The sequence below is a fragment of the Cryptotermes secundus genome, unplaced genomic scaffold (genome assembly GCF_002891405.2).
Source record: "Cryptotermes secundus unplaced genomic scaffold, Csec_1.0 scaffold295, whole genome shotgun sequence".
NCBI lineage: Eukaryota > Metazoa > Arthropoda > Insecta > Blattodea > Kalotermitidae > Cryptotermes > Cryptotermes secundus.
In genome coordinates, this window is record NW_019729213.1 from 148,433 (window position 1) to 176,126 (window position 27,694).

A 27,694-nucleotide genomic window follows, 5' to 3' on the forward strand; every position below is an offset into this window, starting at 1 on the left:
TAGAGGGAAAACGGAGTTTAAAATCCATGTAAAACAACAATAAAAATACTCCTTAAATAAAACCTCATATATGGAATTAATTATATTTATTTTCAGTCATCAACAGCTGATAGACATTATCACAGATACACAAAATTCCTAAATACGTTACATTAAAGAATGTTTGATTGACTTGTGCAGTGTGTATTTTTGTTTGTTTGATGCATAGTTCCATGCATCGTTTATGAAACCAAATGAGGATAGTGAGAATGACAGTTGGCATGTACTCGTATTTACGCGTTGCTTCCTTGTTTAAAATGTTGATAGGTTTTGTCGTTGATGCTGACAGTTTTCGAGTTTGTGTAAGGAAACAGGGTGTTACTTGCAGTGAAGTTCGATGCACATATATCGTTAATAGTTGTATATACAGTACATTGACGGCCTCTATGGTCTAGTGGTCAAAGTTCCTGGCTACAGATCCATAGGTCCGGGTTCGATTCCCGGCGTTACCAGATTTTCTGAGAAGTAGTGGATCTGGAACGGGGTCCACTGAACCTCGTGAGGATAACTGAGGAGCTATTTCAAGGAAATAGTGGCTCCGGTCTAGAAAACCGAAAATTAACGGCCGTGGGGATTCGTTGCGCTGACCACGCGACACCCTCTGGATTGAGACTAGCTCTTTCTAACGGGCCCAACTGAGTAGATTTTATCCTTCCCTACCCACCCGAAGACGGAGACAGATCCAGTCTCCGAAACGTCGTGGTCTTTTGTCTTTTACATACCAGACGATGTCCAATAGAAGCCAGAAGCACAGTATACACCATCGTCACAATCCATTCAAGCCTATAACACTACTTGTTTTCAGTTTATATAAGTCTTCAAGTTTACACTCATTTGCACGAAATTCATAACACACTCTATTAATAGAATAACTGTTAACCAAAATATGATACTGTATATGATTATGTCAGTCAAGTTGACATTTATTTGCACGAAATTCACAAGACACTGTGTACACTAGCTGTTAACCAAAATATGGTATATGTTTTATTTTTGTCTAGTGCGGTGATCGCCTCGTATTTTTTATCCTTGCCGCTAACGCTTATTTTATTTACTTTTCCCCCATCTGAAACAAATTACAAAGCAAACTACGATACATCATCCAGGAAATCTGAGTCAGTAATTGTATGTGCTGACCCTGCGTCCAGAGCCCAGTTTCATGAAAATGGATATAAATACGCTTGCCATTATTAATAATGCAAGTGGGAAAGGTATTTACATTCTTTATGATATTCATATTCTTGTTGCCAATTAACTGTTTGGATCAGAGTTCCCTTTCAGAAACTAATAATATCTCAGCAAGGCAACACTATTCCGCCTTCTGTAGCACCCGAAGATTCGGTGTTATGTTCACAAGGGACCGCCACTGCCCTCTATCCTATATTCAGTCCCCATGCGCCTGTGCTCATTAAAATACGTTTCGATGCTCTGCCGCACGTGCTTACGTCTAATGGTCTCTTTCCTTCAGACGTGGCTTCTTCCGTTTAGCTACACGATATCTCAGATAAGTTCATTAAATTTGTTGTTGAAATTCTGATACAGAATTACCCGTGATGTATTGTGATTTTGCAATGCACATTAGTGAGTATGGGTCAGTAAAATATTCTCAAAAGGGTGGCCCCACGTTCCAAAATGAAGAACACAAATTCGGAGGATAGGAAGGATGGAATTAGTGAGCTGTTTGTATTATGTAACAAGGAACGCTGTCGTCGTCCTTTTTTTCTTGTGTGGTAGGATACGAGTGGAATCCGAAGACCCGCCCCTTTGCAGGACCTGTATATGCAGAGGACAACACATACATCGATGCCCTGAGTGGGATTTGAACCCACGATTCTAGTATTGGAGCAGTAGAAGACACTGTGCTGGGGATGTGGGTAGGGTGGCTGGGACACGGAGTGTATGCACATAGTAGTGGACAGTCCCCTTGAAAAGCTCCCATTTTAAGACCGAAAAGGAGATGTGAAGATTAATTTAAAATGAATCTTAAGGAAATGGATGGAACTGGCTCAGAACCATGTCCGATGATGGCCGTTTTGATATTTGTTAGGGTTCTTGGCGTTCCGTTGCCACAGTGGCAGTGTTTGTTTTAACTGTAGGGTCTAGATTGCTATTCATAGGTCCAAGGTGACGTCATGTATTCGTATGAAAAGCGCGCCTGCTACTGTGTTGGTCAATCGCACTTTTGTCGTAGTTTTATTTCCAGGCTGAATCCTGTTGAGATCTTGATGACGTAGTCTCTTCTCTCACTTCGTGAGGGGTAGGAGTTCGTGCGCTTCTTTCCATGGTACCTGGAATCCGTTGAGTGTGACAGTTCTTCTGTGGGCGATGGATCCAGTAGATCTCGTGTACTCCGAAACCACTGTAGAGAGAGAGAGAAAATATATTTAAAACTTTATTTTTATATGCTCTGGCACAGTATTGGGGCACGCGGCAGTGTAAGTAGGTTGAGAGCCCGGAAGGTCTCGGGTTCGATTTCCGATTAAGTCATTGGATTTTTCAATTTACCTAATCGTTCCAGCCTTACTGTGGTCCAAGGGTCGACCTAGCCTCTAACAGAAATGAGTACCATGAATCTTCCTGGGGATCCGGCGGGCGCATAGGGCTGATAGCCTCACTGCTATCTGTGAGCCGATTGTCTAGAAAAATGTGGGAGCCTCGACGTCTCACAACCCTGTGGGCTTCCACTGCCTTTTACAGGGATAGTGTTACCTTATCTGTCGCAGTGTTACCGAAATTTTGTTTCTGCTGCGGAACCCTTTTGGTTTTAAATAAACAAACTTCACGTGTTCCCGGGCCAATGAAACGTTTATATTAAAAGCTGAATGTGGTGGAATAATTTTATGTTAATCGCAAATCAAAGGTCAGTTTAATAGAACGTATTAAAGCGTAGTGTAATCGAACTGAGTGCGTTTGATTCTAAGCGCAGTTTATTGTGACTTGTTTCGTTTGCGAACTGTTATTTCAATAATTTGTTTTGGTTCTCTTGTTTGAACCATTATTCAGCAGGAAGATTCGTAAAGCAGCTCACTAACAACAGTGCCCATTCATAGGGTGCCTCACACAATTAAAGCAACTGCCTGTTTCTCGTAACGGCGTAATATCAATTTTATGAAATTCTCAAAAATTACAGTTGATCTTTGGTAAAGCAACCACCGCTTTTGCGAAAGTATTCATTATTCGTCCAGGTTGTTCCTTAAAATAAACTATTTAAATAGCGAAATTATTTATTATTACAGCCTTATGCATAAGCTATTCGCGCTGTGCTGTTGTATTATTTATCGCCGTAGATCTGCATAATGATCGCTTTATGCACTAAACATTTACCAAGCAACGGTACAATGAAGGACACAGAGCGCTGATGCACTGTAAAAAGCTGGTTATGATAGTTTAGCAGCAGTGTTCGAAACAGAGAAATGGAGAAAACTAGGGAGATGAAAGACTGTATGTGTGTGTGTATGTGTGTAATATGGAGAAATAAATGAGCTGTTGAAGACGAAGTGGTGTAAATGAACCATGGTTGTGAGATACAGAAGATTTATTGCAATCCGTTGCGAAAAATTGTCGCATTGGCTTAATCTGTTCATGTTGTGTTTATTACATTTGTAACACAGTGTTTTGTAAAGACTTTTTGAAAATGTTTACTTTAGGTAATTTTTTTGTGTCAGATCATTTTGATTTACCCCACTACTGACCTGACAAGCCGGATCAAATGGTAACTCTTATGACTTTTGTTTATGAGGTACCCAATTCGAATGTCTGTCGCGGCACCGGATTTCCCGACTAAGTTTTTCGTGTTTCTCCTTAGTCACCTTCGCACAAATGTCCGAGCAGGACATTCAGTTAACTTATGACCGCTTCATTTCACATCCTTTCCAATTCCTTATTTACTATCCCGTGATCCTATGCTGTGTAGACTGAGTTACGGTTAGTGTCATTAAATAAACAACAAATAGTCATACATAATATTTATAGATAATACGTTAAACAAATGGTTACATGTGCCTGACAGGTGCTGCTCCCAGTGATATCACAATGAAGTACGACATACACCACTAATTCAGCAATGAGATTGACGATACCGTTATCAGGATTAACTGTAAGGCCCCCCCCCCATACACACACAGTTTGGCCTTCCGTTCGGCCTGCACAGTTGAAGACTGAAAGGCAAAACTGATGTGTGTGGTGCGGCCGGCCGGCCAATCGTTTGGACTGTTGGCCTGTGGGAAACCCGCCAGTCCGTCAGTTCTGCCTGCAGGACCGTAGCACGCGACGTGTGTGACTCAGCATTATAGACTGGAAGGCCGTGATTGTGGCATGAAGCCTGCCGCTTTATCTGCGCGTGTATGGGGAGGAAAGGGAGGTGGTAAACTGTCACAGTTTTGCCTGTAAGGTCAATCGGAAGGCCAAACTGTGTGTGTATGGGGGGCCTAAGCTTACTTCCATTCAGAAACGATTTACAACACTTCTGCTTTTAGCAGCTTGGATTATTAAAAAAAATTCTGTGGGTAAATGTTTCACTTACACTTCATGAATGTCATTCGCATTTTAGAACTTCGCCTTACACGCACACAACACAACACAGAACAACAGCACACCCCATCACATTACATAACACCAAACCACATCACACAACACTACACCACCACCAGGACCCCCCCCCCNCCACACACACAAACATACTGTACATAAACAGAGAACCCCTTGTTGTAACTGACAGAATCTGGCTGTGTGCAATTGTGAATTTGTAGAGACGATGAGGCACTAAAATGGATTTGTTATTAAGAAAACTATTTAAAATACAAAAGAAACCCAATATAATGACCTGTATATATTCACACTGTGTATTTGTATGTTTATTGCATATATTGGCTATGTACAAAAATTCCCCTTCGCTCGGTTATAGCAGACTGCGACGATAATGGGCATCCATCCCCCTATCCTATTGGTTCATTGTAACTAGGGTTTACTGTGTGTGTGTGTGTGTGTGTGTGTGTACGCCTACATATACATGTATACATACAATCACAAATACAATCCATTCAGTATATGCTGCTGTATTACATATGTATCCACGAATATGTCGGTCTACAAAACCGAAATTAAGGGCCATTGGGATTCGTTGCGCTGACCACGCGACACCCTCTATCCGCTGAAGTTGGTACTAACTTCGCCGACAAACGGCGGTCGCTCGGTAGGTATAGTTCGCTTGCGGACTAAAACCATGGAGTTATGTTATCTATCTACGAATATGTGCATTTTTATACTTTATTTTAGCGCTTCGACATTCTGAAAGACTTGCATATGATACTGATTGCCGTAATTAAATGAGGATACGAGCCCAATAAATCTTTATGTTCAAATCTGTATTGTAATATGATTACATACGGTAATTTAATAGTCTGCATCTCGACTAATTTGTATCCAGTATATTGATAACTGAAATTCCCTCTAACCAAATCTCCATGTAAACTAACCTGCAGCTGTTGTGCAGTAGCTTCAGCAGAATCGTCAGCCACTGCAACGTCGGCTGAATTGTAGCTGCTGTCATAAACACAGAACCCAACCATATTCATACAGAATTGGATTTATATCGTCACCATCATCAGCAGTCGGTGATTACGTCCTATAGCTTTTTTTTTATTGCTAGTGGGGTGGGACTAAGTCCCTTGTACTGCGGCCACGTCTGGCCTATTGTACCAGCCCCAGATGATAGGTGAGGGTGACTGTGGAGCAGTTGGTGGAATGAAGATTGGCAGGGGAAACCGAAGTACTCGGAGAAAATCTGCCCCAGCGCCACTTTGTCCACCACAAATCTCACTTGACCAGACCCCGGGATCGAACCCGGGCCGTCGCGGTGGGAAACCAGCGACTAACCACTTGAGCTGTGGTGCGGCCAAATCATATAGCTTGGTCCCACCTTAAATAGGACTGCCCATCGCATTCATGGGCATCTCGGAACTCTCCTTCCAACTGGTCTATAAATCTAAATTTATGTCGGAATCCTGGAATTCGGAATTCTTCGAAGATAATACAGTTTTGGCGGTATTCATTTATTCGCCCATTGGATTAAAATATTTATTAATATATTCTTATAACCACATTTAGTATGGAATATTCGGCTGCCTTTCTAAGTAATTTCGTATCAGCGGTTTCTGTATTATTTTGGTCCATTTTAATCAATGTCTCCCTTTATACACTATTGCTCACATTGCTATTTCTTGCATAATCTGAGTCGTGTCTCCTCCCTTGACTTGTTAGTAAACATTCTTTGACATATATTTACAGTATAATGACAGAGTGCATGATGTTTATGAAACCAATGTCCGAACCGCTACATCCGCCACACTCTGCTGACGCTTTTATTGAAACGAATACACAGGTCTGCAAAAATATTTTTTTTCCAGCTGCATGGAATATTTTTGGTAAACTTTATGTTTTCTAGGGTGCTGAATGCAAAAATGATCTCAATTTCCCCCTATCACGTACAGTTTTTTTGGAAAATAATAGGGGTTTACAATAAAAAATCATAACTGATGAAAAAAATCACTATTTTTATTACATTGAACTAAACATATTATTTCTCATAATTAAACAAACAATTCCCTCACGATATATTTAACATTCTGTGTTCAGTCTTTTTGCCTGTGAAACTTTTTGTTCTTCTCTTTGATGCTTCTCCGAACGCGCTTTCGCTTTCCATTTTCCTTTTCCCGCTTGATCATCCAGCAGCAGTCAGCTGGCCAATTCACATTCCATCTTCCTTGGTAGCGTCTTTCGATATCACGGACATCCTGGTGAAATCGTTCACCCTGCTCTTCACTATAGGCTCCCAAGTTTTCGGGAAAATAGTCGACATGGGAGTGTAAAAAATGAACTTTTAAGCTCATCTTGCAACCTTGAGCTTTATATGCAGCCAACATGCGTTGTACATTGGTTTTGTAGAGAGGGTCTTCAGTGTTCCCCAAAAACTTGTGCACTACGTCTTTGAAGGAGTCCCATGCTTCTTTTTCTTTTTCTCCCATTTCCCTCTTTGGAGAATAACTGAGTGAATTCCTTCACTCGGTGCCTGTACCACGAGAATGATGTTCCAGGTGACAGCAAATTTTTTATTTTTTAGTCTTGACCCTAGCAGTTCGGCTGCATCTTTGGAAAGGCCTAAATCTCTAACTAAGTCATTGAGCTCACTCTGAGAAAAAGGTTGGGGTCCCTCATCAACAGAAAAATCTGAGCTGGATTCATCCTGGGGTGGTAATATAGTTCTTTCCTCCGAATCACTCTGTATATCAGCCAAAGTGGAAGGTGGGAGGGGAACTGGTATTTCAGAGCTATGAGGCACTGGACGAATAGCTGAATTAAGGTTTGGGTAAGATATTTTCTTTTTCTTTTTTGTATTAAAGCCTTTCACATCTACCGAACAGAAATAACAATCAGTCGTGTGGTTTTGCTGTTGACACCACATCACAGGAATGCCAAAACGAAATGAGTTTTTCTTACCCTTAAACCACAAACTAAGATCTTCCTCGCACCTTCTGCACACCTTGTGAGGGGCCCAAGGTTTGTCTTGATCCCCAAGTTTCAATTTGAAATAAGCAAAATACACTTTCTTCACAAAATCACTTATGTTTCTTTGTTGACTTTTAACTATGTATTAACCACAAATAAAACAAAAGTTGTCCGGAGAAATAACACAACCTCTTTGAGCCATAATACAGAGCTCAAACAGAAGCACAGTCACGTTTGAATGCAGGATGTAAACTGAGTGGCTTATACATCAACCAAGATCCTGAACTTATTTAGCGTGTTGAGACATGCTGAAATCTGACAGCAGGCTTGTTTATACTCATTCCTATTGCCCCAAAGAACATGTCCAAACATGCTCAACCGAGCTAGTAAGATTCCTCACCTTTCGCTACAAACAAAGTAAACGTGTTGGGACATGATCTCCTGAGCTCCTCACACCGCCAAACTCACCCTACCAACCCCTTCCACTGCCCCCCGTGATGGATTTTTTTACTATTATTTCCGGTTTTAGTGAGTAAAAATCTATAAGAAACAGTAAAAATATCCTATGCAGTTTTTTGGTTGCAGACCTGTGAATCAGTACTATAGTCGCTCAGGTGATAAAAGTCCACACACCGTTTATCCAGCTTGGACGTTCATTTTAATATAATCCTCCCCTCTACGCTTAAGTCTTCCCTTCACGTTGTTCGGTTAAAATTTGTGTCGGTCTTTCATATTTTCAGTGCCTGCTGTTTTTAACAGTTATATTAGCAAGTCGACCGCCTCTGTGGTCTGGTGGTCAGCGTTCCTGGCTACAGATCCAGAGGTCTTACCGGCGCTACCACTTTTTTCTGAGAAGTAGTGGGTCTGGAACGGGGTCCACTCAGCCTGGTGAGGATAATTTAGAAGCTGTTTCGAGGAAATAGCGGTTCCGACCGAAATTAACGGCCGTGGGGATCCGTTACGCTGACCACGTGTTACCCTCTATCCGTTAAGGTTGGCACTAACTTCGCCGACAAGCGGCGGCCGCTCGGTCGGTATAGTTCGCTTGCGGACTACAGGCCGCGGAGTTTACTTCAGATGTGAATCATGTTAAAGCCCTCTACTAAATATAAAGTTCTTTTTAAGAGATTATAATGGTCACATCCCATAGTTAAGCTAACGAAAACCATTACAAATTTGAAATTGTAGCCCGCAGAATTGCATTGGACACTACTTTGCAGGTCATTTATGTAAGTTGAGTGTTCAAGGAGTAAATATCCTGATGGATTGGAAAATATGTTAAAATAAATGTCGGCCTTAACGATGTTGCTTAGAGAAATATGGTATGGCGGTGTGCACTAGATTCAGTTGGCTCGGTATAGTGTCCACTGAACACAAAACTGAGCCTTCTTCATTATAAAATTAAAAGCGGGGAATATTTTGATGAGCCAGGCTAGTCTCAACTACTCCGGCTTCCATAGTTACAGCTATGTCAGTAGAAACAGCTGTGAACGCTTTAAAAATGAATTTCTTCAGTCACACGTAACGATTTTACCAAATCTTTTCAGGTTGACCGTGAGGAACAATGCAAATTGAGATTGATAACGTATCGCGTAACTCTTAGCAGTGGCCACTCTGAAAATATCGACTCTCTCTGATTAGTTTCATGAACGTTTTCGTTCTTGAAGAAGGCCGTCTTCTGGGATGTGGCGCCGTGTAGATATTGTGTTAACCGACGTTTCGGGGGAACTTATCGCCTCCATCTTCAGGATAGAAGACAAGAAGAAATCCGCGAGCCAACCTGTTACACCTGCTCTAGCTGGTTCGCTCGCGGATTTCTTGTCTTCTACCCTGAAGATGGAGGCGATACGTTCCTCTGAAACGTCGGTTAACAATATCTACACGGCGCCACATCCCAGAAGATGACCTTCTTCTTAGTCACCGCCGTGAAAACCTCAAATCTTACATAGTTTTCGTTCTTGTCTTTTAAGAAAGCTTTGGAGGGTGTTCTTGCGGCTGAGACCGATCATGGAGATTTAGATAAAACGAACGGACGTTCGTGAAGGAAGAAAAAAGAAGTGCAAAATTTCCCTGAGGCGAGAGAAACGGAGACTCCGGATATTGAGTTCGACTACTTTGTCATGTCCGAAGCGGTTTAGTCTAACGCAGCGCAAATAGTCCGTGAGGGTTGTCGTGGTTACTCCACGTCTTCCAGCAGGGTTACGCTCGGAGATTCTAAGTATATTCTGGTTGTCTAGAAAATTTCAGTCCGCCTGGAATCCTGAAAATAACTTTTCAAAAGATTTTCTCGCATATGAGTCGCACGATATTCTAAGCAGATGCTACTCTGCCTGCCACGATGTGTTCCCGTTAACATCCAGGTGGATGTAAGAAAAATGAAACTCAGTTTCAGTTATATAATATATATATATATAACAGTCGAAATGTAGAAATTATTATTATTATTATTATTGTTGGGGAAGCAGATTCAGTTTCATACATAACTAACCAAAATGGAAAATGGATTAGGCACTTTTAGTATACAGTGGTCAGTGCTTTGTGTTCGTAAGATTGTATTTCATAATAAATCGATGACCACAAGCACACACACATACGACACAGATATTGAACACGGTATGAGATACGTTAGTGGAAGGCGAAGAGATTGTTAAAGTAAATTTCCGACATTTTTACATGCAACGTACAATCCTGTCATATGGTCCACTTCCGGAAAGAGTTTTTTTTCTTCAAACGACATTAAAACGAACGTTGCTTTATACATTTCAGACGGTTAGTCTAGATAAAAGTAAAGTTATCCCTGTGCTTACGTAATTAAGCACTACGCCAGGAAGGCATATGCGGGAGTGGATGTATACATTTTCTTGACCTCGACTCTAGATGGAGGTGAGTCAACTTCACGCCCCTGCTGCTTTACTTCCGGGGAAAGAGCCACCGGTACCCATTGCTTAGGAGGCTGGGTAGACCCCAGAGCCGCTCTGGATGACGTGGAAGAGAGAAAATTCTTGACCCTACCGGGACTCGAACTCCGGCGTCTCGATCTTACACAGTCCGTAGCGACTACTCTTGTAATCGTTACTTGGAGTGGGTGAAGTAATTTCCGGCTGTTTTGATAACGATATATTCTGTGTTAGTTATGGGTATGTAATATTGCCATGGGTTTTGTTAGTGAATTGAATACAACATTCTTGTTAATATCATTATTGTTTTATGTATTATGAGTGTTATTTTTATGATTGTAATACAACATTGTACCTCTCTGGTAGTCTTGTAGAACTAAGTTGCAGAGCTAGTAGAAATTGTTTTGAACTTGAATGTAGGATTTACACCTCGTAGTATCCCATCACCTTAAAGAAGACATTATAACGTGTTAGAGTTGTATAGGACACATACACTGATGTAATTTCTAAACTGAAGGTGTCCAAAATAAGACTTTCTTGAGACAGCAAGTTAAACCCTTGTAAGTTGTCGAGGAATAGTTTCTGTAAATAGTCTGGAATATCAAATAACTCGAGCTTATAAGATTCTAAACGAGATATCTTGAGCATGTCATCGAAAGTGTTAACTAATGCTAGAGCATGCCTGTCAAAGGATACGATAATGGTCAGTACTTTGAAGCCACCGTGAAACCTGATTACGTCGCGTTAGATCCAAAAACATAGTAGTCACGGTAATGAACCTCCTGGTTCCCGGAAGACGGGGAAACTTTCGAGTAGCTGAATCAATATCAGCTTCTCAACAAGGGCTCTGTCCTGTGGAGTTAATTTCTTATTGGTAAATACAATTTAGAAATTCCATTCCAACTTCACAAGAAACAGTGTTTCTGTTATTAAGACCAGTTGATCAGTAGTAGTTAGGGAAGTAATTGATGTTTATTGTAAGACTCAAATGAAACACATAATGGCACTTTGAGCAGAATAGAGAGTTTATTAGAGTTAAAGCAGGTGATTCATATTGTACGTATAACAACTCTGCTCTAAACGACTGAAGGTGACCATTGTACGCGATCCGAGTTCAGACACTGTTCAGCATTTATAGCAGGTAATAGACATGGGCGATCATAATTGCCGCGCGGTCTAAGGCATCGCCCGCTCGAACACTGGAATCATGGGTTTGAATCCCATCCGAGGCATGGATGTCTGTGTTTAGGTAGCAGCCTTGAGATGGGCTGATCCCCGTCCAGGGAGTCGTACCGACTGTATATGGATTAAGAAACTGAAAAAGGCGGCCAAGGTCCACAAGGGCTGTAGATCCATAGACAGATAGGATTAGATAGACAGGCAGACAGATAGATAGACAGATGAGTGTGAACGTGGCATTTGTGCTTCAGGAACATGCGTGTAAATGTACTACCTGTGAACAGCGGGATGTTGTAGTGCTTTTGTACCATCTGAAGACAAGGTAAACAAGCAGACATCCTCTCTGTGCCTTTGAAGAAACTTTAAGAACAAGGAAAAGTGGCTGGTGAAAGGTAACAAATACTGCTCTATGTTGTTAGTTTATTTTCAGAACTCTGTGCTGGGATCGGAGTTGTAACTTTCGTTTTCCGTCTGCTGCATAATGCCATTCGGTCTCTGTTTCTGATGTAATGAATCTTTGGTTTCTATCTATGCAGATGTTTCCCCAATTATTACTGTAAATTGTTGATATAATGAAGTATTCTGTTTTAGTCTGAAGATGAGTAACCCCGCTCCCAGAGCGAAATACAGGGTGGGGAGCAGTAAATTCCTTTTTTTGAAGGCGAATAAAAGAAAAATTATTGCTGATAGACAAAATTTATGTTTAGCTAATGAAAGAACATACTTTAAAGTTTTAAATCACGAAGTTTTAAGCAAAATATGTTGAAGGTGGTGGCCACCGTTCTCTCTGCACCGATGCAACCGTTTTCTGAAGTTCTCCTCTGCACGTTCCAACATGTGCACCGGAATTTGTGGTACTTCCTGCCGAATAACATTCTTCAGCTGAAGCAGGTTTGTGGGGCGATGTTCAAAAACCTCTGCCTTGAGGTATCCCCGTAAAAAAATCACAGGGCGTTAGATCAGGTGAGTGCGCTGCCCACGGGATGTCACCTCGGAGCAAGATGAGCCGTCCGGGGAACTTTGCCCTCAAAACTGTCATCGAAGCTCTGGCTGTGTGGGCCGTGGCACCATCCTGTTAGAACCAGACATTTCCTAGATGCATTTCTTCAAAAGCTGGTTCGAAAAAGTGTTTAATCATGTCCACATACCGCTGTGAATTGACAGTAACTGCATTATTGTCTTCTTAAAAAAACAAGGGCCAGTAACTCCAACTCTCGACAACGCACAGCATACTGTCACCTTATCATTGTGAAGTGGCCTCTCATGGAGCTCTGTGATTGTTACCGCTCCAATAGCGTATATTCTGCTTGTTGACATATCCGGATAGGTGAAAATGTGCCTCATCACTAAAGAAAACAAGTGCGTCGGGAGTAAAGTTTCCAATAACGTTTCGCACGCCGTTATTCGGTTCTGGAAATCACGTGGTGACAATGCTTACACAACAACCAGTTTATAGGGATGGAAATGAAGATGTTCGTGAAGAATTCGGCGCATTGAACAATTGGATATGTCTAGGGCGACTGCATGTTTGCGAGCGGAGCGTCTTGGAGATCTCAAAATGGACTGTCGAACTACGTCCACATTTTCTGGCGTCCTAACGGTCTGTTGTCCTGATGATTTTTTCACCACACTCCCGGTTGTCCTAAGTTCTCTATCCACAAAACAATCGATTTCCGGTCGGGAACCGGACCTGTGGGCTTAATTCCGAAGTGAGTACGGAACGCACGCTGCACCTCCACGTAGGAATGGTTGTTCGAAAAATAGGCGTCGACAGCAAACGCACGCTGCTCACTCGTCCACCTCATGTTTCCTACTGAGGGGTATTAGACAGAAACTGCTGCGTTCGTCGAGCCTATCCCCACTTTTCTGCGACCTCCCCTCTTCACAATGCGTCTTCACAAAAAGGAAGTTTCTGCGCTCCACCCTGTACAATTTCAAAATGTTGAATTGTGTTTAGAAATGACAAATTGTCACTGTGTATCGTCTCCATCTGCCAACATTCACTGAGTAGAGGCACCTGAATGTTCATTCGTTTGTAATCTGTCATTAAATATGAGCTTGCGTTTGTAATGTGGCAGAAGAGGTTCGTTATGTGCTAACGCTCGACAATTCGTTGCTATGGTAACTTGCAAATAAAGAATTTTATATCCTAAGGCAGATATGGAGTCAATTCCTTTGTCCCTCAGCCTTCTTCCGTCCCTTATATATCTAAAGGATATTAGGCCTGTGTAATATTGCTTCTAAAGCTTTATATTATCGAGTTTCTCCGTGTAATCGTAAAATGTTGGCATTTAAGTCAATTCACGAGAGACAGCACTTTATGATGTGTCTTAGAAACGTAAATAATCTTCTCCAATAACTTTATCCATGAAGCAGAGTTGTTCTCGAGAAGGCAATAGACGCTTAGCTACTCAAGAATTTCTTCGCCTTTTATGGAATCTGTACGGAGTGAGATGAATCTCATCCCCTCCACACCCTGTTTCTATAAGATCCACTTTAATATTAATGTGGCGTGCCGCCAGGAAGGCCGGACTGTAGAACGTCCATTGCTGATCAACGGCTGGCAATTCCTAGGCAACGAGACATAAACAGACCGTTGCCTAGGGAAGTGCAACAGTAGGGCGTCCATTGGTAGGCACTGCATGGGTAGACACGCCTGACAACAATACATGATATCCGTTGCTGAGTGGAAGTGTGTGTTCTGTGCCAGGATTTCGTTTATATGCCTTCTTCTCTTAATAGACTTCCATGATACTGTGTAATTTATGTGTAGAAAAGCCACACATAACATTTAATGTTGAAAGAAAGTAAGACACGTTTCTTTAATGGCCTTCTCGCAACGAAAATTTATCTTGATCAGATGAGCCGGTGTTTCCGAGTGAGATGTCTTGTTCTTAGCATGGAAAGAAGTTAATGATTTGTGGTACCTTACTTCCACGCCTGCACTCTCATTCTGTGATGCTTAAGTACAGGAACATGACTGTACCTTTACCTTTACACGTAGTGTACATGTTAGTTGGGTTGCATACATGCGTGCCTACTCTCTGTGTTGTGGTAAAAGGTAAACTTCTCCCTGTACTTAACTAATTAAGCACTACGCCATGAAGGCGTATGGGGAAGTGGATGCATAGACCCACATTTTCTTGACGTCGGCACTGGCTAGAGGTGAGTTGTCAACTTCACGCCGCGGCCGCTTTATCCTCGGTACCCATAGGATAGAAGGTTGGTTGGACCTCAGTCGGTTTGGACGACGTGGAGAAGATACAATTCTTGACTCTACCGGGACTAGAACTCCGACCCCTCTGCCGTCCTGCACCTGCCATTGCTGTACTGACTACACTATCCGGGCTCATTGTGTTCTGGTACGCGAATGAATTTGTAGGAACCTCAGATTTGTGGAAATTGTGCTAAACCGAAACAGCGATTGGCCGGCCTCAGTAGGGTACGTAACTCATCATGCATATCTGCCAATGAAAAGCGATTTAAGAAAGCAGTGTTAGCATTTTCCGGTGATGCTGGTTACAGCTTGAGCCTTCGCCTTCATTGCAGAAGTTTTATACATGGTATTTGTAAATGCTGAGGAGCCGGCTTAGCGTAGTCGGTATAGCGACTAGCTATGGGCTAGACGACCGAGAGTTCGGAGTTCGAGTCCCGGTAGAGTCAAGAATTTTCCCCTTTCCACGTCGTCAAGGCCAACTCTGGGGTCCACCGAACCTTCTATCCTATGGGTGCGGAGGCTTTTTCCCATAGGTAAAACAGCCGGGGTGTGAAGCTGACCACTCACCTCAAGCTATTGCGGAGGTGAAGAAAATGTGAATCTATATACCCAATCCCCATACGTCTTCATGACGTAGTGCTTAATTAGTTAAGCACAGGGACAACTTTACCTTATTTACAAATGCTATAGGGTGTCTTAGCCGGTCACGGTAGCCGAGCGGTCTAAGGCATGTACTGTCTTCGCTCGCTTGGAAACTGGGATCGTGGGTTCGAATCCCACTCAGGGCATGGATGTTTAGTTCGTGTTTGTGTACAGGTAGAAGCCTTGGTACAAGCTGATCACCCGCCCAAGGAGTCCTACCGAATGTGTAAAGATCTAGAAAAACCGAAGTGAACGGAGAAGTTCATGGATGTAGGCCTAGGCCCACTGGGGCTGTAGTGCCAAGGAAAAAGAAAATAGGGTGTATTAAATGGGGATAGGTCATTGTGGGGTTTCTGTCGGCAGTAAATGTCTTCATTAAAGGAAGATGCATGACCCAGCTGCGTTCATCAACTACGCTTCAAATTATGTTCACCTAATCTACTCGCTTACACCGTCTCGTCCGGCCTTTGAGCGTACTAAAACTCCCACGGATTGTTGCCAAATATTAAGTGGCTATTAGAGATGTCTATGGCGTGCTTTCAGCATTTACCACATGCCTCGCTCTAATGGAATTAGTGTGATTACTGCTCAGCAGCCAGCTCTCCCTCTTTCGTAACTTAGTTCTGCGGCCCCAAAGAGAGAGTTCCATTGCTCTACTAAGCATAAGAAATCTGTGGTATCTGGAATATTGATCAGTGCTGTGTGTATTCCTCCACATGGTTGCCTGAACGTACTGTCTATCTATATCTCTGAAGCCCTTTGTTGGACCTTAGTCGCCTTTTTCAGTTTCTTAATATATACACAGTCGATAAGACTCCTTGGACTGGGAATCAGCCCATCGGAAGGCCGCTACCTAGACACAGAACAATACAAACACAGAATAAATGCACACAGACATCCGTATCTCAGGTGGGATTCGCCATTCCTTAGACCGTGCGGCCGCTGTGACCGGCACCTGAATGTTCTCCCTACAATAAAAGCTCATGGAATTTTAATAATTTACATTCTGTGGCTGTAATGTCTTTAATGTAGAAGTTAAGAGAAGTGATAGGAGGGCAGATAAATTCATTGCATGAAGAGTTCTGTTCCCAGATACGTAACGCCTTGTAATCCGGTGAAAGTCAACTGACGTCCAGCTACTAACAGCGTTATAAAATACGAGTAACTCCCTTCCCCAAGGTCGCGCCACAGCTCAAGCGGTTAGTCGCTGGATTCCCACCGCGGCTGCCGCGGTTCGATCACGGGTCTTGTCAAGTGGTGTTTTTGGTAAACAAAGTGGCGCTGGGGCGGGTTTTCTCCGAATACTTAGGTTTCCCCTGCCAATCTTCATTCCACCAAATTCTCCATTATCATATTCACCCGAGGCAGGCACAATAGGCCAATCAGTGGCAGCCGTGCCGAGTGGACCCAGATGGACTCCACCCCCCTCCCTCCCAAATACAAATACCTAACCAGTTCCATCGATTATACTCCTTCAGAAGCTAATAGTAATCCAGCTAGTCTGTCGGGTCTGGTAAATCGCTGCTGGACCTCGCCAGCACAGTAATTCTTGGTTCAGATTTCCACGGAGCAAGACAATATTTTACTGTCTCACGATTTTCATTACAATATTCGGATGAACCCGCCACTGTGATCTATCCTGAGCCAGTTGAATCTATTTCACACTTAAACCTAGTTTCTTCGGTACTTGTTTTAAAAATAATCATTCCTTGTTCGTCATATCGTTCAGAGTTCCAGAATAATGCGGCCTCAGCGTATGCTACATGTACCGTTCATGATGATGCCCACAATTACTTATTGTTCAGAAGCAGGGATGAGATACTATTTTGACCGGTGGGGCGTATTATCAGCTTAATTAAGCTCATCACGTGCCACTTGTTTATCGACGTGAAATGTGAATGCTCAACTTATATTTCACGTTTGTTATATAGAGGAAATTAAATTTACATAATTAATATGAGTTAAAGAAATTTAAATTCAAACAAAATAAAATCCAAAAGTGTTCATTTTTTTTTTATTTTAATCTTCGCCTTATTGAATTGTATTTATGACGTAAGTGCTAGGTCTACTCAAGAAATACACTGATATGTTTTGTCAGTCTTAATATGCTGTAGATAGAATCAGTCAACACTGACAAGACTGAGGTGGAACAATTAAAACCATTTCAACTATAAACACTTGAAGTACCCCTTTATAAGTCAGTATCCAGCAAATATTATGTTTCTGGACATTATCCATTGTCCTGTCTGTATCTAAAAACACAGAGATGTTTATTTTTCAAAACAACGTTTCGGAGACTCAATTCTGTCTCCGTCTTTAGGTAAAACTTACTCAGTTGAGCCCAATGATAGATCTAGTCCCTATCATCGGATCTTTCAAAGCACAACGTTTCGGAGACTTGTATTCTGTCTCCGTCTTCAGGTAAAACCTACTCAGTTGGGCCCAATCGATAGAACTAGTCTCAGTCTCAGGACTTTTTTGGGGCCCAATCGATAGAGCTAGTCCCTGTCTCCTGACACCTATGACAGCACCAAGATGGGGTATACAAGCCAAAGGCATCACAAAGCATCTGCGAGAGCTAAGAAAACATTAAATTATTAAATTGGTTCAGACAGCATCGCTTCTGATTTCTATTAGAGAGGTGCCTGCTTCGAATCTTGGCCGGGACACAGATTATGTTGGTAGGGGTTTCGTTGTTTTCCCAATGCTTCCAAGGAAATTCTGGGATAATATCTCAAACCACTTTCCTATTCCGTATTAACGAATCGTCCTACTACTGGACGCTGTGTAGCTTCAGTTAAACCCAGAACAAAGGAATGTATATGTCAGTAATAAAAACCGTGCCGGTCACGGTAGCCCAGCGGTCTAAGGCATGCACTGTCTTCGCTCGCTTGGAAACCGGGATCGTGGCTTCGAATCCCACTCAGGGCATGGATGTTTGTGTGCGTTTTTTCTGTGTTTGTGTACAGGTAGAGGCCCTGCGACGAGCTGATTACCCGCCCAAGGAGTCCTACCGTATGTCTAAGATCTAGAAAAACCGAAGGGAACGGAGAAATTCGTGGAGGTACGGTTAGGCCCACTGGGGCTGTAGTGCCAAGGGGAAAAAAATAACCGTGATTTTATGGGACTCTAATTACCCGTAATTAGGGATGAAGCGCATTTAAATTACGTCTATGGAGGTGAAAGGCAGTCATAGGAAGGTCCAGTATTGTTGTCTTCGCCGTAAGATTTTTTATTAGTGCTTTTTTGTGATGGTGGAGAGGTTTGGATTGTCTTACCTCTGTATATACCGAGCAGAGAGAGTTGAAGTAGGGCGCAAGAAGTTCTCATTAAACACGTGGAGTAACGTAAGTTTTGTACTTGAAGTTACAATATTACATTCTCGAGTTGTGGGCCTGATGTTTTCAGAGCCGCTGATGCAGTGTTGTTGTGTGTGCATTGGTGTCATTTAGGAGTCAAGTTGTTTGTTCTGTCAGAGACATGTAGTCTATTACCCGCGCGGGAAATAAATGGGGTAGCTGTTTTGATTGAGTGTAATCAATAGCTTTTATGACATTCTTGTTTTGACGGATATTATTATTTTAGCGACATGTAGTGGTTATTTGGCATACAGTACGCCTAGTATTCGTTTTATGCCCTTTTTTGTTATCAGTAAAGTTTTAAGGCGTTTGCAGGCGTGGCTTTTCACATCAAAGGAAACCAGAAGTACAGCCGAGTGCCGAAATTGATTTTATCATTATCACTGTCTGTGTTGCACTTCATGCTGATGTTGAAAAGTATCCATAACTTTTTTTCGCCCCATTTTTTCCGTACAGTTATTTTTTTGCAGTGGTTTTTCTTGTGCGTTTGATCTACCTTTCTGTGATGATCGAGTGAAATTTCTGTTAGATCAGTGCCATTATTTGTCCTGTAGGAATTGTTTAATAAGGATTATTTATTGTGTAAGATTTGAATCTTACATGGCGAAAAAATTTTGCTAAAATGTCCGAAACATAGATTTTGAACTCAACGTTTACACGACCGATCGCCCAATAAAATACTACGTTGCTTATTTATTAGTCACGTAACTGCTATTCGGGACGTAAAAGGGGCAAAAAGGAACAGGATGTTGACAGTTCTTTAATTATGGACTTCATATCTCACGCTTATCATCACATACTGTGAGGTCCCTGTTCTTAACTAATTAAGCACTAAGCCATGAAGACGTGTGGGAACTGGAGGTATAAACCCACGTTTTCTTGACCTCGGCACTAATTGGAGGTGGTGGTCAGCTTCACGCCTCAGCCGCTTTACCCCCGAAGAAATATTCCGTGGTACCCATTGGATAGGAGGCCGGATATGCCACAGGGCTGGTCGGAATGACGTAGAGAAGTGAAAATTCTTGACCCTACCGGGACTTGAACTCCGACACCTTGGCCCTCCAACCCGTAGCCGCTATCCCGGTTCTCACACATACTGTGAGAATGATTAAATAAAGAGGGGGAGTGCACGTGATATGAAAGGTACATAGGGGGAGATGAGACATGCATAAAGAATTGAGATGATTAATTTGAAGGAAACAAACTATTTCGAATACCTCTGCGTAGATTGAAGGATCTTATAGAAGTAGGGTGTTAGGGTGCGAATGGGTTCAAGGGCTGAGGGTTAGATCGATTGACGGTATTTTGTGAACATTCTAATGAATCATTGAGTCACATAAAAGGCGGAGAATTCCATAACTGGGAGGAGCGATTACCAGCTTCCCAAGAAGAAATTTGCTTCCTGGAGTTTGATTTTCTCCGTGGGGTGTTTTTGTGTTTTCTCTGACAAACTGTAGAGAATCTAAGCAACATACATGGATAAGTCTGCTATATAACGTTTCGTTTTTAGTCTATTTTCCTTATTTAGAAAAAATAAAAGAAGGCTATGAGGTCACCTTGCTGTCTGTACCACACCCACTTCTGAATGCCTTAACCAATCTTTATAAAAATTTTATGTATATCATGGCACCTGAGCCCGGCTCAACTGCATATTTTGCAAATCCCTCCCATCAGTCTCTGTGTCTGGGTGAAGAAAGCAGTCTTCTGGGATATGGTGCCGTGTAGATATTGTGTTAACCGACGTTTCGGAGTAATGTATTGCCTCCATCTTTAGGGTAGAAGAAAATCTGCAAGCGAAGAACCAGCGTGTTCAAGTACTAATAGTACCCCATAGTACACCATATCCCAGAAGACTGCTTTCTTCATAATCATCGCCGTGAAAACCTCGAATCTTACGTGTGTATCTGTATGTTTATTTCGCATATCGTTGCTAGGCAACGGCTCGCTAAACGTTACCGCGGCAACGTATATGCGCAACAGTAGTAAATTTGTCGGACGCGTCGTTTTCTATGCGGTTCATGTCGTATCGAAGGAAAGTAGGCGATTAGTTTTCCCCAGAACTTATAGTTTTCTTTGTTTAGATTTTTGGATTGTTACGACCAGAACCATCTCTCTCTCTTGAGTGCTTTATTTAACGTTTGTTGAATAGGTTTGCAGTTCTGTATACAGTACAGGGTGATGCAGTTTTATTGAAGAGAGCGGCGCTCGGATTTAGTGACAGACTTACCGGTAAGTTGGGTGCTGTCGGCACGTTGTCGTGAGCAGGGACAGCAGGAGCAGCAGAGAGAGCAGAAAGCTCGTCGAAAGTTCTGTCCGCTCACGCAGTAGAGCACGAAGTTGATGCCGAAATTTGTAATGAAGAGCACGTGCGCCACGTGCTGGAGAATAGGCAGGTTTTCTTCTTGACTTTTAGATTCTGAACCCTGCAGATGAAAAAAAAAAAACGTTTTTGGTTGCTCATTGTTAAGGCTGTTGTCCTTCACCTGATGTATGAGATGAAAATAATTATGAATTTACATCCGTGTGCATGTATATACACAGCCTACGTTTGAACGTCTGGAATTAGAATTCACTAGAATATTTATATTTCTCTATGTAATAATACAAATGCCGTCGTGAATGCAACAATTTATTTGCTTGTAGATCTTTGTCTTTTCTTCCTCTACACTACATGTTTCGGCCCTAATTGGCCATCATCTGGTGTATTTATATTACAGTTCTGTCAAAAATGCAACCACTTTATTCCTTAGAATTTTCACTTTTTACATGTTTCGGCCCCAACCGGCCATCATCAGATACTTCTATTCGCCAAAACTGTTACCTGCGGTTACGATCCAGCTAACATTAGTCAATTCAACATACATTGTGACTCACTTTCTATTGCAATTAACTATTATTTAATTTTTTTAAATTGAATTTAAATTTAAAATTTAAAAATTTTTTATTATTCTTGAATTTTATACACTTCTACACCTCTCTAAGGCGTCATCCACTGGTCCAAACAGTACGAGTATATATTTCGACCGTCCTTGTTTTTGTTTCGGCGGCCTGTTGTTTCAGTGTGCAGTCCCTTTGCCTGTCTATACGTAGTTCTGTCCACCAGGGTCTGGTGGTGTCCTCGCTGTTTCAGTGAGATCAGTCTCACTTTCAGTATTTCCGTTCTTTCTCTTTTGAGTCTCTCTTACATCAGTTGTACGATCCGAACTTTAAGAATTAGGCTATAATCGTGTGATAAATGGTAATATTCAGTCATGAAGTAATAATCTGGCAAGGCTGAGAGAAAGTCGTGACTTGTTTTAAATTAAATTATTCAGTAGCATTAACTTGGATGGACTGAAAGAAAACACTAAATCCAGACGAAGGTAGGCAGTTATAAAGTATGCAGAGAAGCTATTTCCAGATTTTAAAGAGGAAATACCTTTTAGTTTACCACAACTCAGGAAAAAAGTGTTGTTGTTGTTGTTGTTGTTGTTGTTTTTTTTTTTTTTTTTGGAATACCTCATTTGTTCGGGGCACGCGGTAGCGTAGTTGGTTGAGGTACTATGCTACAAGCCGGAAGGTCGCAGGATCGAATCCCGATGAGGTGGATTTTTTCAGTTGACCTAATCATTCCGGCCGCACTATGGCCCTGGGGTCGACTCAGCCTCTAACAGAAATGAGTACCAGGAATTAATTAAATAATTTTCCTGGGGAGTAAAACGCGGCCGGCGCGTAAGGCTGACAACCTTACCGCCATCTTTGTGCCAATTGTCTAGATCAGTGGTGGGCAAACTACGGCCCGCGGGCCAGACGCGGCCCCCTGATAGGTTCTATCCGGCCCGCGAAATGATTCCTAATCTGACGAATGAAAAGAAGAAGAATTAAGGAAAACAAATAATTCAGGATTATTTTCTTCTTCTTTCTTCCCTTTTATGTTTAGCCTAGTGACCACAGATTAATTTATTTACTTATCCACTATGGCATTGGAATGCTATGTTAACATTTGAGAGTGAGGCACTGGCTGCTGGCATTTTTGTAGCGAAGAGTAAAACTGGCTGTAGACTGTGAAACAGTGAAACCGGACTTGCAACTTGAATTAATTGAGTTGCAGTGTAACACTCAACTCAAACAGTTGTTTCTCAATGTCCCAAAATTAGAGTTCTACAAGTCCTTGTCGAAATCCAGTTTCCCAAATCTGATATCTCATGCCCAGAAAGTCACTGCTGTGTTTGCTTCATCCTATATATGTGAACAGGTGTTTTCTACAATGAAACTTTGAAAGAGTTGTATTAGAAACAGACTGACAGATGAGCATTTAACTTCACTTCTGAGAATCAGTGCATCCCAGTTCGAACCAGATTATGAGAAAATTTTGGAAATGCAGTCACAGTTTCATTCATCACATTCTCCTTCATAATCTTTCAATCATTAATAGGGCTTAGTATTACAAGAATTTTGTAAAATCTACCATTATTGTTTTTAATAAATTATATTGGCCCGCCTAAAGTTTTTTCTTTTTTCTTTGGCCCCCTCCTAAAAAAGTTTGCCCATCACTGGTCTAGATAGTGTGGGACCCTCAACGTCTCACAACCCTATGGGCCTTCACGGCCTCTTACAGGGATATCTTTACTTTTACTTTACATATGTGTGGGACCTTGTGAATGCCGAAAAATATGTATTCCAGACAGGCGACTGTTTATGTGAACCAGTTTTAAGATACTAAATACACTTGAAGACTTTAATGACAAATTTAATGTTGATTGGGAACTGGCCAAAGGGGTGATCAAAGAATTCTGAAACAATTGTATAGAACCTGTTCAGCGTTCAGAATATGCGTGGAGATTCTGCATTGTACGAGTATTTTACATACTTGATCTTAAGCAGTGGCCAGGGTATGAGCTTCATATGAAATAAAATATTGAGAGGTGTTTTTATATATTTACTTTTGATTTATTAATTATAGTTACGATGACAGTAATAATGCTGCTGTTGTGATAAATGTTAGTGACATGGCGTTTCTTCCCAGTTATTTTTGTACTTTAGCAGTGTGTAGAACTTACGCAAACTTTACGTTTAAGCCAGAATGATATTATATTCTTACACTTGAACTTCAAATACGTTTAGTATAATTATTTTAGATCGATTAGTGATTATATTCCAGTCACAGTGGTTACGCGGCCTAAGGCATGAAATGTCTTCGCCCTCTCGAACACTAGCATCGTGGGTTCGAATCCTACTCGAGGCATGAATGTCTGTATGCGTTTGTTCTGTGTTTGTGTTGTCCTTTATAGGTAGCGGCCTTGCAACGGGCTGATCCCCCGTCCAAGGAATGCTGTCTGCTGTCTTAAGATTAAGAAACTGAAGTGAAACTAAGCGTTTCACGGATGTCCTGTGCTCCAAGTGGGAACAACAGGAATAGGTAGGTAGGTAAAGACTGATATTGAAATAGGGGCAGAATTTCTAGCGTAGGAACCAGGATACTTGTTTTAGAACTTTTGTTTCATATGCACTCTTAGCGGTTCGTGATTTAGTTTTGTTATTAAATATATTAACACTATTTATTTGAGAGCGCAACACAGTTTTCAAATTCGTATCTGTTTCAAGATGTGTATTAAGTGTCATTTTATGTTTCCTTCATCTCTGAGTGAAAGCTAAAATGAAACGCCTTTTCAAATTGTGAATTGCGCGGTGTGTGTGACTCATAGAGACAGAAACTTAAGGCGGAATGCATTATGATTAGCGGAAATGTAATGAGCAGTAGTTGCGTTTCAGTTCTGCCTCCAGTTGACTTAATGTTTTCCGAGAAGTCACCTGAAAACAAACTTCCTGTAGCAGAATCCGAAGGTTCTAGGTCGCCAGTAGTAAAGCCCGCAGCTGGGCACGATCCTGAGCCGGCACTATTGTTTCAGCATATTGCCATAAGGTTTATCTTAATGTTATCCTCCCATCTCAGTTTTAATGTTTCCTAAGAGGTTTCCTCACCAACATTCTTTATGTATTCTTTGTCTCTTGTATGTACGAGTTAGGAAGAACGAAATTTGCGGGGCATATATCGCGCTTGGTTGAGATGAAATATTTTAGTAACAAAACCTGAAGAAAGGGCACCACTTTGGAGAGGTAGTCGTAGATAGAAGAACAGTGTTAAGAGGGATCTTAAATAAATTAGATGTGAAGGCGTGGATTGACCGCTTCTGTGGTCTAGTGGTCAGAGTTCCTGACTACAGATCCAGAGGTTCCGTGTTCGGTTCCCTACACTACCAGATTTTCTAAGAAGTAGCGGATCTGGAACGGGGTGCATTCAGCCTCGTAAGGATAATTGAGGAGCTATTTCAAGGAAACAGCGGCTCCGGTCTAGAAAAACCGAAATTAACGGCCATGGGGATCCGTTGCGCTGACTACGCGACATCCTCTGTCCGCTAAAGTTTTTACCAACTTCGTCGACAAGCGGCGGTCACTCGGTCGTTATAGTTCCCTTGCGGACTAAAGCCACAGATTTTTTTTCCTTTTATGAAGGCGTGGACTGGATTATAGTGTCCATAGTAGGGTCATGTTGCGGACTGCTGTGAACATGGTATTGAACCTCCAGATTCTATTAAAGTTAGCTTAATTATTATTAGCTTCTCAAGAAGGACTCTGGTCCATGTAACTACGTGTTTCTCACCTGTACATAGACTCGCACCCTTAAGACGTAAGAAGGCAAGTTGAGGCAGAGGAACACTGTCGAGACCACAAGCAGCATCTTGGTCACTTTTGTCTGCGAGGCGGATGAGCGCAGAGATTGCTGAGGGATCGCTGCACAGTGTGGCTGGTGCAGACGTCTGCAGTGGATATTCCTCTCTCTTGGTCCGGTCAGCGTGAGGACTCGACGGATACGGGCCAGCTGCCATACCATAAGACTGATCCAGGCATTCAGCGTCGCAATCACGAAGAACGGTAATATGAACGTAACTACGAAATCTACGTGGTTAATTACAGTAGCTAAAACCGTAAATTTAGGGTTTAAACTGCAGATAGGTTTGTTGTCGCGTATTTCTATTTGTGTTAGCCAGAAGTTAGGAACGTTGAGTATTAAAGCTAGAAGTGTGAGGCTGGCAAGGACAACTTTGGCTCGGGCCACGGTGCACATAGACGGTCTACGTAACGGATATCGAACCGCGATAAATCTCTCCACTGTAAAAGCAACAACCAACCATGCACTGAGGAAACTGCACACGTATGTCAGGTAAAGGTTCATCTCACACAAACCAGAAACATTGAACAGAGGCACACCAAATGAGTTGAGCCATGATATAAACAGAGCTACGAGAAACCCTGTATCACTGATTGCCAGCGCTGCTAGATAGAAGCTTGAAGATAGTTTCCGGAGTTTCGTCGTGAAGAAAGCAAGTACTGAGATACAATTTCCTATGGTACCCAGTACAATGAGGATGAGAGAATAGCACATTTCAATTCCCTCCACGATGTATCTCCATCCAGGGTCAGGGTCAGTCTCGTTGGTTCCGTTGGTAACGGACATGTTACCGTACTCTGACATCTAGGCTTTTGAAGGGATCTTATTTATAATGAAATAATTTGATACTACACAAAATCGCGATGTTTATTTTTTACTTCTAGGCCTATATTATTACATTATTATTATTGTAGTTTTGTCTCAGAACGAACCTTTAAATTATGAATAAGTTTTGGTATATATTCCGGTGTAGAAAACTGAGATTATCGGCCGTGGGGATACGTTGCGCTGACCACGCGACACTATCTATCAGCAAAAGTTGGCACTAACTTCGACGACAAGCGGCGGTCCCTCGGTCGGTATAGTTCGCTTGCAGTCTACAGGCCATAGAGTTTGTTTTGTTTATATATTTCGTTAACGTAAGAAGGGAAGTACTTATCTCCTGTTCTGCTAAACTTATCGCACTAAACATTTAATTTGGTATTTATTCTATTAACACACACACATACAGTATCTAAAAGTCAGTGTTGTAAAGACCGCTACCTGATTATCCTTCCAAATTGTACACCGGAAACGGAAGTAACTGAAAATGTTTTTTTATACAGGATAGTGAAGAATAAGACACGCAGCTAACCATTTCAATACAACATTTATCCCGCTTAATTGAAACACCTTAAATAAATATAATTTCGAACTAAATACACCTGTTGTTTAATATACGGTACGATCAACAGGTTGACTGCTGTTCACAATACAAACACGTATAATGTTGCAGTGTTTTGATCTCACATCGTCACATATTCACAAAGAGACAGGTGTTCCCGTGACCCAGTGTGACCCTGCACCACGAACCAAGCAGATCATTTAAAGGCAGGCTGTTGGCGGTACAAGTTAACTTTCAAAACTGGCCATCTCGACCGTTCGCCATGTGTTCTCCAGAGTTGGTGGGTGAGTCAGCGGCGCATGTGCCGCCAAGCGCGCACAGACGCTACAGAGGACGCCCTCCCCATCCGTCTGAGAGAGGGAAACAGACAAGCTATGTAATAAACTCGAAGGAAATGACAAGAACGATTGATTTTGACAGAGTGGATAGACGTCAAAAAAATGCTTCACTTGGGCGTTAGGTTGTGACACGAGGTTAGTGCGTGATTATGAACGTTTTTTATTCTTTTTTGCGATCGATTGTTTCTGGGTTGCATATCGTACTGCCCATGCGTATCGCATGTTTTCGTTTTTATAATCCTTTGAATTTCCTATCAGGTTCTAAATAGAATTATGTGAACTGTATTGTATATCAAGGTTGTCCTGAGAAGTTCTGTGCATGGCTTCTGTTCAGACTGGCATCTCTAAAACAATGGGTGATGTCGTGAATACCAGTACCCAGCAAACCCCTTTATTTCAACGAGGAAATTACTTCAAGTCATAACTG

The 27,694-nt window shown here is 41.9% G+C and overlaps 2 protein-coding genes across 2 annotated transcripts in view; one reads left to right on the plus strand and one right to left on the minus strand.

Moving 5' to 3' along the window:
- Positions 1-27,694, plus strand: part of LOC111865391 (protein furry) — a 284,199-nt gene that overhangs the window by 111,245 nt on the left and 145,260 nt on the right. The window lies entirely within an intron of this gene.
- LOC111865392 (thyrotropin-releasing hormone receptor) lies at positions 715-26,549 on the minus strand. Its single transcript, XM_033751809.1, has 3 exons — positions 25,477-26,549; positions 21,064-21,259; positions 715-2,398 (listed from the first exon to the last, which is right to left on the minus strand). The coding sequence occupies exons 1-3, from the start codon at positions 26,347-26,349 to the stop codon at positions 2,283-2,285; spliced, it is 1,185 nt and encodes a 394-aa protein (XP_033607700.1). The 5' UTR covers positions 26,350-26,549; the 3' UTR covers positions 715-2,282.